Source organism: Pelmatolapia mariae, linkage group LG9 (genome assembly GCF_036321145.2).
Source record: "Pelmatolapia mariae isolate MD_Pm_ZW linkage group LG9, Pm_UMD_F_2, whole genome shotgun sequence".
NCBI lineage: Eukaryota > Metazoa > Chordata > Actinopteri > Cichliformes > Cichlidae > Pelmatolapia > Pelmatolapia mariae.
Window position 1 is genome coordinate 31,630,286 of NC_086235.1, and position 12,509 is coordinate 31,642,794.

Consider the following 12,509-nt stretch of genomic DNA (forward strand, 5'->3'; position numbering starts at 1 on the left):
ACAGTGAAACAGGCCAGTGAGAATAATGCTCACATATACAGACCTAAACACCCTCCCTCTCCTTGATTTTCATTCTAACGACATTAGCAAACAAGGAAGCTTAAAGGCCAAAGGTCCCTCTGATTGGCAGTGGTCATCACATGTGACCACAGTGAGGACGCATGAATTGGCCTTTGTCAGTAATCAAGTCCCGAGACCATGGATCAGAGCAGACTTCTGTAATGCTGTCTAATTCTCTAGCTCGGTCTGCTTTCTCTCCATTTTTCAATTCTAACGCGAGCTGTCACATTTCCAGCATACCACAAACTACTGCTTTTCTCAGCACGCCGCTAGCCTTCCTGTCTCTAACCACTCGCCACCGTCTGATTTACTCACCTTTTTTATTGTTATACATATGCTTCGAACTGATCACCTTTTTCTTTTTGTGCTTTTGAAGGTCTTGTGTGAGTTCAGACTTTGCTTCTACTGAAGGTAAGTAGTTTTTCTCACTAACCTCAGATTTAGATTTTCAGAATACAGTAACAGTAAGTAGGTATAATAATAAGTAGATAGAATGCAAGGCTCATTGCATCTTATTTTCTACTCTGGTATAGATATCATACAACAAAAGTAAAGCTCATGAACTAAAATAACCACATCTAATATTTCTGTAGACGTCCATGTGGAAATGCTGAATCACATGGACATTGTTTCAGTTTCAGGGTTTTCTTGGTTAATTTTACATGAGAGCCAACTTAAACGCTACACATTGTCATGCCACAGACTGATACAGCACAGTTTCTTTTATAATTCTTTGGATGGCTGCTGAGATCATGAGGGTGGAAAAAGAATGCAGTTACATTCATACTTTAGTTCAACTGCCTTTCCATTTATATCTGCTCTGTATCATAACTGCATAGTTTCATCTAATAGTATCTGCAGTTCAGTGGTCAGTGACTAACTATGAAAACAGCATTACTGATTATTTACAGCTGCACTCATCTATAAGTGAACAGAATGAGTTTTCAGTGGCTTCAGTAATAGACACAAGTATGGAGGCCTGGTGACTTAAATCTGTGTTTTTTTTAGGTCGTCTTTATTTTATGGGAAAGCATGATATTTTGAAGTGGAGTTTACAGAGTCATTAATGGTGCTCACAGTAGCATAACATCACTGTGGCCCCGCTTAGGGCAGAGCCAGCTCATCTGCTTCTTATAAACATGACTTGGTCGGGATGCTTTGGCGAGTATTATGTAGGCCAGAGCTCAGCACTACAGCGTCAAAGGGATAGCTGTTTGATGATGTCATGGCATGTGTCTTGCAGAGAATAAAGCCTCACACCTGTCCATCTTTTTATAGTCTCCTGAGTGACTCCAGTGACAGGTTTAGTGGTTTGTTTGTTTTTTCCCTGCCATTAAGCCAGATGGTGTTAATAACGATTGATTGGTATCACACAATAGTTGTCATACTTCTGTGTGTTAAATAATTAGATTATTGGGAAAGGTTTATAGAGCATAAATGTACCTTTATCATCTTAAGATGCTCTTCTGTTACCATTTTTATCCAAAGCTAGCTAGAGTGCTAAAGTGTTCAGTTTCTTTTAAAGTGACTTCAGTTTTTTGCATATTATAATAATGTCAGTGTTACTGCATAACATTCTTTTTTTTTTATTGACCTATAATTTAGTAAATATGTAGACTAAAGTAGGATCTTTAATCAGCGACTAGTGACTACAGTCAGTTGAAATAACCACTGTTGGTACATTTTAAACTAGCGCAAGCTAGCTAATTAAGCTAATACTAGCTTAACGAGTTTGTTCAAATTGTCTGCCTTTGAAATGTCCTTACATGATGGCAGTTTAATGCGATATTATAAGTATAATGCTAAGGCGTTGTACATACTGTACAGGGTCGAACTAGCACTGAGTTCGCAACAAGAGACCGTGTACAGTCAATAAAACTCACAGATTCGTAGCCATGCAGAGCTGTTATTGGGGTGAAGTGGTGGCAAAGGACTGAGTGACAGCTATGGAAGAGGAGGATATTGTTGACTGAGGAGGAAATGAGGGTTACATATGCAAGAAGCCTGGAATGTGTTGGTGTTCATGGAGAAATTAAGTGTCTCTGTTGTTTCTGTAAAGTTGTACCCCATGGTTTTAAGGACATTTGTTGAAACCCTTGTTTTTATTTTGTGTACTCAAAGTGTACACTTAATAGAATCATTAGTGTATGAATAGAAATATATGTAAATAATCACATCACAAAACTTATTTGCTCTTTCTGGCAATATAATTTGGTGTTTTAGTGTCTTTGGCAGAAATTTTAAGTAGTGTTTTACAGAGTGTCTATGGTAGCATAAAACAATAAAATATTAAGATTAAAAAAAAAAACGTAAAACAAAGTATAGATGATACAGAGAACTGTGAAGCAGAATTTATGTAGTTAGAGTTGGTTTCTAACTCTAACTTTTTTTTCCTTTGTTGCAGCTGATGAAGAGAAGCTAGATGAACGGGCCAAGCTGAGCGTCGCAGCTAAGCGCTCTCTCTTCAGGGTGAGTTTTGACTTCAGCCTGTTGGCCATCTTATATTGTCTGAGTACGAGCTTCCAAGCTGAGGAAAAACTTCATTCCAGTTATGGGTACGATTGCGGACTCTGGGATTAATAAAGTATTCTGATTTCAATTTCCTGTCCTCCTCTTACTTTGAGGATTTAGAAATTTTGATTGCAGATGTGAGTCACAACTGAGCCAGCATTATTCCTGAAATGATTTGTGCCATAATCCAGCAGGTTCTAGAATCACTTTTAGCAGGAAGAAGTTGAAGGAAGCCTTTTCTGTATGATTGCGTCAGGCTCTCACATTTTTGTGGAAGAATTGTGTCTCTGTCCTCTTCACAGTGTTGCTTCAATCCTAAGCCTGTTCATTTCTCAGCCTGTAGAGTCTCAGATGTAGCTCTTATTTCATATGGAAGCAGTAAGGTGCAGGTAGTTTTGCTTCTTCATTTTGCTTTTAAAATTTTTATTTATTTATTTAGTTGCAAGATCTGCTAAGGACCAGAGGAGGTCTGTACAGTTTGTTTAATCAGCTGTTCATTTCTAAAGATGACCAATGTTTACCCTAATTATCTCCATCCAGGAACTGGAGAAGAGCGTCGATGGCGGAGCTCCTAAACTGCGGTCCAGGAATGCCGCTGTGGACAGGAGACTAAGACGGACACAAGATCGATCCAGAACTCAGCCAGTCACAACTGAGGAAGTAGTCATCGCAGCCACGTAAGGCTCTGTCACCTTGTTTGATGCTATGTAATGTGAAAGACACCTCTAACAATAATAGGGTAACTTATTTTCTTGATAGGCAAAGAGAAATTGTATAATTATATACAGTCAGGTCCATAAATATTGGGACATCGACACAATTCTAACATTTTTGGCTCTATACACCACCACAATGGATTCCAAATGAAACGAACAAGACATGCTTTAACTGCAGACTGTCAGCTTTTATTTGAGGGTATTTACATCCAAATCAGGTGAACGGTGTAGGAATTACAACAGTTTGCAAATGTGCCTCCCACTTCTTGAGGGACCAAAAGTAATGGGACAGAATAAGAACCATAAATCAAACATTCATTTTTTAATACTTGGTTGCAAATCCTTTACAGTCAATCACAGCCTGAAGTCTGGAACACATAGACATCACCAGACGCCGGGTTTCATCCCTGGTGATGCTCTGCCAGGCCTCTACTGCAACACTCTTCAGTTCCTGCTTGTTCTTGGGGCATTTTCCCTTCAGTTTTGTCTTCAGCAAGTGAAATACATGCTCAATCGGATTCAGGTCAGGTGATTGACTTGGCCATTGCAAAACAGTCCACTTCTTTCCCTTCAAAAACTCTTTGGTTGCTTTTGCAGTATGCTTTGGGTCGTTGTCCACCTGCACTGTGAAGCGCCGTCCAATGAGTTTTGAAGCATTTGTCTGAATATGAGCAGATAATATTGCCCGAAACACTTCAGAATTCATTGTGCTGCTTTTGTCAGCAGTCACATCATCAATAAATACAAGAGAACCAGTTCCACTGGCAGCCATACATGCCCACGCCATGACACTTCCACCACAATGCTTCACTGATGAGGTGGTATGCTTAGGATCATGAGCAGTTCCTTTCCTTCTCCATACTCTTCTCTTCCCATCACTCTGGTACAAGTTGATGTTGGTCTCATCTGTCCATAGGATGTTGTTCCAGAACTGCGACGGCTTTTTCAGATGTCGTTTGGCAAACTCTAATCTGGCCTGCCTGTTTTTGGGGCTCACCAAAGGTTTACATCTTGTGGTGAACCCTCTGTATTCACACTGGTGGAGTCTTCTCTTGATTGTTGACTCTGACGCACATACACCTGCCTCCTAGAGAGTGTTCTTGATCTGGCCAACTGTTGTGAAGGGTTTTCTTCACCAGGGAAAGGATTCTTTGGTCATCCACCACAGTTGTGTCCCGTGGTCTTCCTAGTCTTTTGGTGTTGCTGAGCTCACCAGTGCGTTCCTTCTTTTTGGGAATGTTCTAAACAGTTGTTTTGGCCACGCCTGATGTTTTTGCAATCTCTCTGATGGGTTTGTTTTGTTTTTTTCAGCCTAATGATGGCTTGCTTCACTGGTAGTGACAGCTCTTTGGATCTCATCCTGGCAGTTGACAGCAACAGGTTCAAAAAGCAAACAGCACACTTGAAATGAACTCTGGACCTTTTATTTGTTCATTGTAATTGGGGTAATGAGGGAATAACACACACCTGGCCATGGAACAGCTGAGAAGCCAATTGTCCCATTACTTTTGGTCCCTTAAGAAGTGGGAGGCACATATACAAACTGTCATAATTCCTATACTGTTCACCTGATTTGGATGTAAATACCCTCAAATAAAAGCTGACAGTCTGCAGTTAAAGCATGTCTTGTTCGTTTCATTTGGAATCCATTGTGGTGGTGTATAGAGCCAAAAATGTTAGAGTTGTGTCGATGTCCCAATATTTATGGACCTGACTGTAGTTCTATTAGGAAGAATGACTAAATAAATGTAAGCTTGAAAATGAGCCCATGGTGAGTTCAAATGTGACACAAGAAAAAAGTACGTCTGGTCCTTTTACTAAGAACCTTATGACTTTTTACTTGAAAATGAGTACCATTATAGTAATAAAAATTAAAGTAATGAGAATAAAAACCCACATGTGAAACATTTTCAAAACCTTTCACAAAGAAATGTTTCTGGAGACTATCTAAAAGGAGCAAAAATTTTAATCGCTCAGTATGATGAGAATTGCATAGTTCCGGGGCTATAATAGCAAAACCTCAACCCTCCTCCCCTTTTTGTCACAAGCTGTGGCCGGGGAATGACCACTAAGACTCCATCTACAGATCTGTGTGTTCCTGACAGCACATATCAGGTCAATAAATCAGAGGTGTAAAATCTTTAAGTGCATTAAAGTAAATACATGCACATCTGTTCTATTCGAAAAGTGCTCTAAAGGGAAGTTCTCCTAGATTATCAAAGCGGAACAAACTCAACTGTGCACTTGTGTGTAGGCATCCATCTGCAGAGAGACCTTGCTGTGAAAATGAAGTAAAGAATTTTTCCATACTGTAAGCACTGCTGTGAAATTCCACTCGCCTTCATTATATTTGGGTCGCACTTTAGTGTAAATGTATGAAGAATAAGTAAGACCATATCAGCAACTAAGACTTTTTATTCCAGGGTGTTACCAGTTTTTGTAGATTTAAACTTTTCTTTCTGCATGAAATTGTTTCTTAAAGAAAGCTGTGCCTCTGACTTTTTCACTGTCCTCACATCTACATGAAACTTTAACCACCATCCTAGTCTTCATGTTTGCACCTTCCTGTCTTCTCTGTCCTCTGTGTGTGTATGACTGTGTCCCTGTCCTTGACCACTGCAGCGCCCCATCTCACGTGCCACAAATGGTGTCCGCTCACGCTGCCGTAGCACGCGTCCCTAGCCCCACCCTAGTTTACAGCACTGTCCCACCATACAGGTACACAGCAGACGTGTGTGCACAGATATGTATGCTCACATCGAAGTGCGGTGTTTGACTAACACGTTTGAGTCTTGGCTGCTATGCAATTTTTCTTCGTTCACTGTGTTTTAAACCTATAGGATTGAGTTGCTGGTAAAGTTCTAATGCACAGTTTTAAGGTTTGGTGCCCTCATGTGTGATCGGGGGAAACTACATGAATTAATTGCTAAGATAGGACCTCTGGGATTTTAACTCACTGCTTGGTGAGCATGACTCACCCTGCATGTGTAGCAAACCTTTTTAGCTCTGTGTTGGCAACTTTTATTGGCTGTCAGAAAATGCACACAGACCTGCAATCCTCTCTGTGACATGCCACTCGCTGGCTTGCATGAACTCCCCACAAGCTTACAGAAGTCTCCGTTTTCTTCTCCCTCTTTGTCTCTTGGATGTCTTCTCCCCTCCTCAGCCTGCAGGCATCCTCACAGCAAAGTGCTGTTGCCCATGAGCAAGTGAGGGAGGCCCAGCGGGCGCAGGATACCAAGGAGATCCGGGGCCCGACGCAGACGTCATCACTAAAAGAAAAAGATACAAAGCAGAGCGAGACTCAGGAGGAGCCTGACCTCTGCACCCTCAGCCTGGCTGAAAAGATGGCGCTGTTCAACCGGCTGGCTCAGCCCCCAACCAGGGTCACCCACACAAGAGGGGACACGCGGCAGCGGAGGGCCAACGCTCGCTACCAGACACAGCCCATCACACTGGGAGATATGGAACAGGTGGGGAAGCAGCAAGGTCTGTTTCTCCAGTGCTTCGGTTCACTGGGAGAAGACCTCTTAACTTTAGTTTCTTACTGTACACATTCACTCTCAATGTTAGTGCTTGGTAAATCACATAATACACATGTAAAGAAAGAGTTTGCAGGGAAATCAAATGAGGAAAGAGCAAAAAATCCTCAGCAGGAGCAATAGAGGTATTTACAGGGGGGAACACAATACAAAGATGGAGTATAAATGTAGTAATAATGTGTCATGACTTACTCGGTCAATCCAGTGTCTTATGCACAGAGTACGTGAATTAATATTTTTAGAGAACACATTTTAAAAACAAGAGGAAAAGTGAAAATTCTGTTAATGAATATAAATGATGTAACTAAACAGCTGCTGTCCAGCTCTGGGAGCAGATTGCTGTTTAAGGGTAATGAATGTTAACAGAGTTTCAAGTGGGCATGGATGGAATCATATGACAGAATTATTCTAGTGTTCATTGAAAATTGAAGAAATGTGAGAGCACTGAAGTGATGATATATGGAAAAGGGAAAAAAACATTTAAAGGTGGAAAAATTGAGAAGTTGCAATGATGACATGTTATCTGTTAGTCAGTGGGTTTGCAGGGGTTATAATTAAACTCCTGCTACTAAAGTAGAAAATCCATGAAACAAGAACTGCAGCATGCTGGTGTTTCTGCTCCAGGAGCTCTCAGACGTAGACCTCAGGGATGAGCAGGAGCTGTGTGACAGTCTGGTAGAAGACCTACAAGTAAGCTTCCTCTGAACAGTCACCGACCACCACTTGCCTGCATCAGTGGAGGCTGACACAGCGGGAGCACTCTTCTCAGAAATGACCGTCCATTTCTGTGAACAACACGCTCTGTGTGGCTTTTTTCTTTTTTGGCTCATCTCCACATTGGTGTGATTTCATTCTGAATGTACGTTGCATGGCCCAGCTTGTGATAAAGCTCCGAGTCATCATCCCCAGTTCAATAAAGAGGCGTGGATGGATGAAGCACACATATCAGCGAGTCTGCGGGCTTTAAAATATGTCTCTGTGACAAAGAAGAGGGAAACCAAAAGCAGTTCAACTCCCATCTACAGCCACAGGGGTTGAAAGTTTGATTGTGGGGGAAGTATGAGAGAGAAATTTGAAGCAAAAGCGAGTTAATGGATGGATACATGTTGCAAGTTTCCTTGACATGGCTGCTTTCTGTTGCTTGTCATTTGTTCCTCAGCAGAAGTGCCAGGTTAGTTCTCCTCTATGGATTATGAACCTAGTTGTTATAAACTGAAAGTGTTTGTCATGCGTTGTGCGTCGGCGGCTGCTGGCATGGCTTTGTGATGTGGGCTGACCATTAAGAGAGGCTGCTGTGTGATGCCCAGGAAGTGCACTGAGTCAGGCAGACTGTGATTAGTCAGCGTTATTCTCTCGATTGTTTGTGTGTGCACTTTGCCCGAGCCGTTTCTCAGCCTCTGTAGCAAACTGACCCACTTCTTTGTCTGTCTGCATTACACAGCTTCAAAACGGCACAGGCTCTCGGTTTGGACACCACCTATCTTCCTCGTCTTCCTCTGCACTCAGAGCAGGCAGGACGGTGTCCAGTGACCACGCCGGAGACATCCACATATCCACGGCAGCCTGCGTGGAGCCCACCTATCCCAGCTCTGACAGGTCTCTGCCCCCTCGCCAACCAGACGGCCCAGTCGGGGGGTCCCAGGGATCCTCAGATCACCATAGGCATCACATTTTGCCCCAAGGGGAAGACCAGATTGATCTTGGAGGGGGGAAGAGGAAGTTGCCGTCTCCTGAGAGAGCAGTCAGGCAGACCGCACTGCCCCAGCCCCAGAGTGGAAGAGAAAGGAGAGAAGAGGAGGAAGAAGCAGAGGAGGAGCAGCTGCAGCAGCGGCCGGACAGAGCGATAGAAGAGGAAGTGCTGTGGAGCTCAGAGCGCCACAGGCTCCAGGACAGCCAGGAGCAAAGCCAGAAGAGCAGGGCCACCAGCGGAGGTAAGAAAACAGCAGGAGGAGGAGCTCAAAAGTATCAGTCTGCTTTTTATTGCCTGAACTACTCTGCTGTTTGTTCTGTCTTTACTGAAGTTTATAAACTTGCCAAGTTTACATTAAGATTTGGGGAGAATGATAACTGTAACTTGTCTATATTAGCATTCAACAGCGATATGTGTTATAGACCCTGAAGAGGAGAAGAGGATGGATGAATGGATAGATGCATATTTCCTTTTTTTAGTAACTGGAAATATTTGGATCAGAGGGTAGTGCTTTGGACTTGTAGGTTAAAGCTAGCAATAGGTTGTTATCTTGGTTAGTAAGGTGCACCTGCAACTTAATTTGGTGTTAAATGGGAAGCTTATTTTGGTTAGCATGCAGAGTTAGTGTTTCTGGGTAGAACACTGGAGTTTAACAGAAATAAAATAAATGAAAAAAGTGAAGCTAATCAGAAGACTAAAATAGGTTTTAAATATTTAAAGAGCAAACTCTGCTAACAGTTGGTATCAGTTTCCGTCAACAAGTTCTAATCCAACCCCACTTCCTGTGTGTCTGAGTGAAAATGTTGAGTTCAGACTGTGGTTTTCAGGCTTCCTTTGTATCTGAGCACTGCAGTAACACCGGGCCATTCACTGTCTCTGTGTCAGCACGTGGCTTGTCAGAAAATAGAAATCAGTCAAACTGGAACTGTGGAACTTGTTTCGGGGCAGGGGGAAGGAATAGTGCGTTGACCTGAGTCTCCAGTGTGGGTTATTTGATTACAGAGATGTTTAAAGCTGTGAAAAGTGTCTTTGCTGCTTCTCACGAGGTGGATGGGATTATTTCGGTGAGCATGAAAGATGATTGCTGCGATGCTGCTTTGAGATGCTGAGTCTGCACTGTGACACCTCTGATGACTGTTATGTTAAAGGGTTTACACCCTACACAGCGATTCTTAGTTAATGTATTTTCCTCAAAAGATCATACAAGCGGTCACAGTTAATGTTTATGGAGTTGCTGCTGAGTTACTGATTTTTATTTATTTATTTATTTTCTCTCCCCCTCTCCTCTCACTATTTCTGTGTGCTCACACTCACAGACCCGCTGGAATCCACTGTGGTAACATCCAGAGCAGCGTCTGGCTTCCCCGAAGCAACAGACCCGCACACAGACAGCAACGCACACCCTGCTGGCCCGGTTCAACCTGAGCAGGGAGACGAACTGAGTGACAGGATGATGGCCCGACACATGTCCATCAAAGAGAGGTGAGCATTGAAGTGTGCTAGGATAGGATTTAATATATATTTACTGCATGTCTGACCATATTCACGTATTGCAGAATACCATTTACCTGTTTCTCGGTAAATTAATCCTACAAGAGCAAAGCAAAAGAAATCACGGTTTGATCTGCTAGCTACATGTTATTTTTTTTTATTCATTAACAATAAAAATAAGTTTAAATGTCTTTGTTTTTTAAAGAAAAGACATTTATTTCGAGACAAAATGCCGTGGTCACTGAAAACGGGCTTCGGTGCATAAAAATGCTAAATGACTTAGGACCAATGGTTTCATTATTCATGAATGGTCATCAGTCGTAGCACATTTGTGATCAGCTCTTTTACTTTTAAATTAAGAATGGATAAAATGTGATGACTGAAAATTACATCATGAGGGCAAAGAGGGAGGAGTTTTTAGGGTATTAGAGGGTTTTTTTTCTTAGTCTTTACTGTTGAGCTTCCTGGGATGAAGTCTGGAGTATTAACAGAAGCAAAATGCTGGCTATGATAAAGAAATTATAGATTTTTTTTTTCTATTGAATGAGTTTCATTACATTTCATTGTTGTTATATAACAAAACTAAAGCTGAGTATTGGATTCCTGAGCAAATCCTTACATAAGTCCTGTTATGTCATACTGGGATAATTGAGCTGTTCGTGCTAGTTGACTGGCAGACATAGGACACTAATCATGCTCTAAACTGACTGTTGATATAATAAAGTTGCATGTAAACTGGTGTTAAAGCCTGTGGAGTCTGTACCAGTTATTGTGCGTCTCGTAAATCTGACTCTTTGACCATGTCTTGACTAATTTGTGTCGTTCCCACGTTCAAAGCATTTCTCTGGAGCAAGGGTCTGTATCCCAGATACAGCTTGCAAGTTGGACTGAGTGCCGCTTTCATCCTGTTTTTGCATTTGCTGTGTAGCCCTGGGGGCAGAACAGGACATTTCCTCGCTGGGTCACAGAGGGGTGCTTGTGATGGAGGGCAGGTGGGGCACAGCCAGGACCCTGACCTCTTGCCTATATTGGTCCTGTCTGCCCCAGCTCACAGATGAGAGTTCAATAATTGAACATCTGTTCTTGCTCACGTTTAGGTTTTTAGACTTGTCGAGTACTTTAAACCTAATCCCAGTTTTCCTTATTAAAAAGATGAAAAATTCAGGGTTGAGGTTTGAGTTGCTTTCCCAGCTCCTGTTACACTGACTGGCTTCTCTAATCAATGTTTATGTGTAATTGGATCAGAGCTGTCATTGCTCTGTCTGTACACTGTTTACTTCTGCAGCTCCTAAACGACATGCTCGCTGCCTCTGTTTAATGTCTGCTGTCTTCTCATTCATAAATGTACAGGAGCATGGCTGCTTTTTGTTGGCTTTACTGTTGTGACAGGTTGGGCTAAAAGCTCTGGGGAAGTAAGGTTTTGTGTTTCTTCGGCACATGTGGAAATAAAGAGGCTGCCTGCAGCTGCAAACTCAGTGGCTCTTCATTAAAACCACAGCGTGTAGTTGTTTTTGTGCCATCCTTAACATACAGTTTGTCATGTCACATTTGACAAAGTGTCTCAAAATCATCTTCATAAAACTCACCTATTAAACAAATTGCTCAAGTTTTCCATAAATGCTCTGGATTAAATTTGAAAGCCTAGCCAAAATAAGGATTTGTTGCGGTTTTTTGTTTTGAAACGTGTCCTCTAACTACAAAAAACTCAACTGAAAAACATTATTTGTATGCTACAGCCCATGATCCTCTCCCCTTCCCCACTCAGAGTCGCCTTGTTAAAGAAGAGTGGCGAGGAGGACTGGAGGAACAGGATCAATAAGAAGCAGGATGTGGTGAAGATTGCTGCAGCAGAGCAGAACGCTCAACTCTGGGAGGTGGAGCAGAGCTTCAAGAAGGTAACCACCTGACGTGAGCACTCACTGCTGAATTAGCACTTCAACAGAGAAGCCTGAGGTTGTCCCTTGTATCGCTCATGTTTTTGCACGTAGTCATAGCAGCATGCATTCATGACTGACTCTGCTACTTTATGTCCACGAGACCTGAATGCAGAAGTGATGCAGTGAGTTGGTTAATTTGATTTGATCGACTGTGTCGCATTATGAAAGCAAGTATTTCCTGTGTCAGCCTCTGAGATCATGCTGCTCAGTAGGTGTTCTCGATCTTCTATTGCTGACGTGTACAGAAAGAAAAATCTGATCAAAGACTGATACCCTTTAAACAATCACTTCTGTAGAACAGAGCTACAAGGAACATGGTAACAATTTTCAATATCTCTAAACAGAGAGGTCGTGTTTTTGTCCGTGTCTGTGTCTTTTGATCTTTTTCTTTTCTCTGTTCTGTCTCAAGCAGCTGTTGCATGTTTTTGTTCTTGGACTGTATCAAGAGATAATCTGCATGTCTTCCATCCTGGCAGTAGAATACATACTGTGGTGTCTGGATCAGTCACACAATACTTCATGGGGCATGCTGTTTTTATTTCCTAAATATGGAAGCCTGCGG

At 42.2% G+C, this 12,509-nt stretch overlaps 1 protein-coding gene across 10 annotated transcripts in view; it reads left to right on the forward strand.

Annotated features, from left to right (window-relative positions):
- Positions 1 to 12,509, forward strand: part of svila (supervillin a) — a 60,102-nt gene that overhangs the window by 18,814 nt on the left and 28,779 nt on the right. For all 10 annotated transcript variants that reach the window (XM_063484173.1, XM_063484177.1, XM_063484176.1 and 7 more), the window contains 7 exons: positions 437 to 471; positions 2,465 to 2,529; positions 3,112 to 3,248; positions 6,454 to 6,760; positions 8,271 to 8,760; positions 9,836 to 10,001; positions 11,776 to 11,905. In XM_063484173.1, coding sequence (XP_063340243.1) covers positions 437 to 471; positions 2,465 to 2,529; positions 3,112 to 3,248; positions 6,454 to 6,760; positions 8,271 to 8,760; positions 9,836 to 10,001; positions 11,776 to 11,905 — 1,330 coding nt within the window. The remainder of the gene's footprint in view (positions 1 to 436; positions 472 to 2,464; positions 2,530 to 3,111; positions 3,249 to 6,453; positions 6,761 to 8,270; positions 8,761 to 9,835; positions 10,002 to 11,775; positions 11,906 to 12,509) is intronic.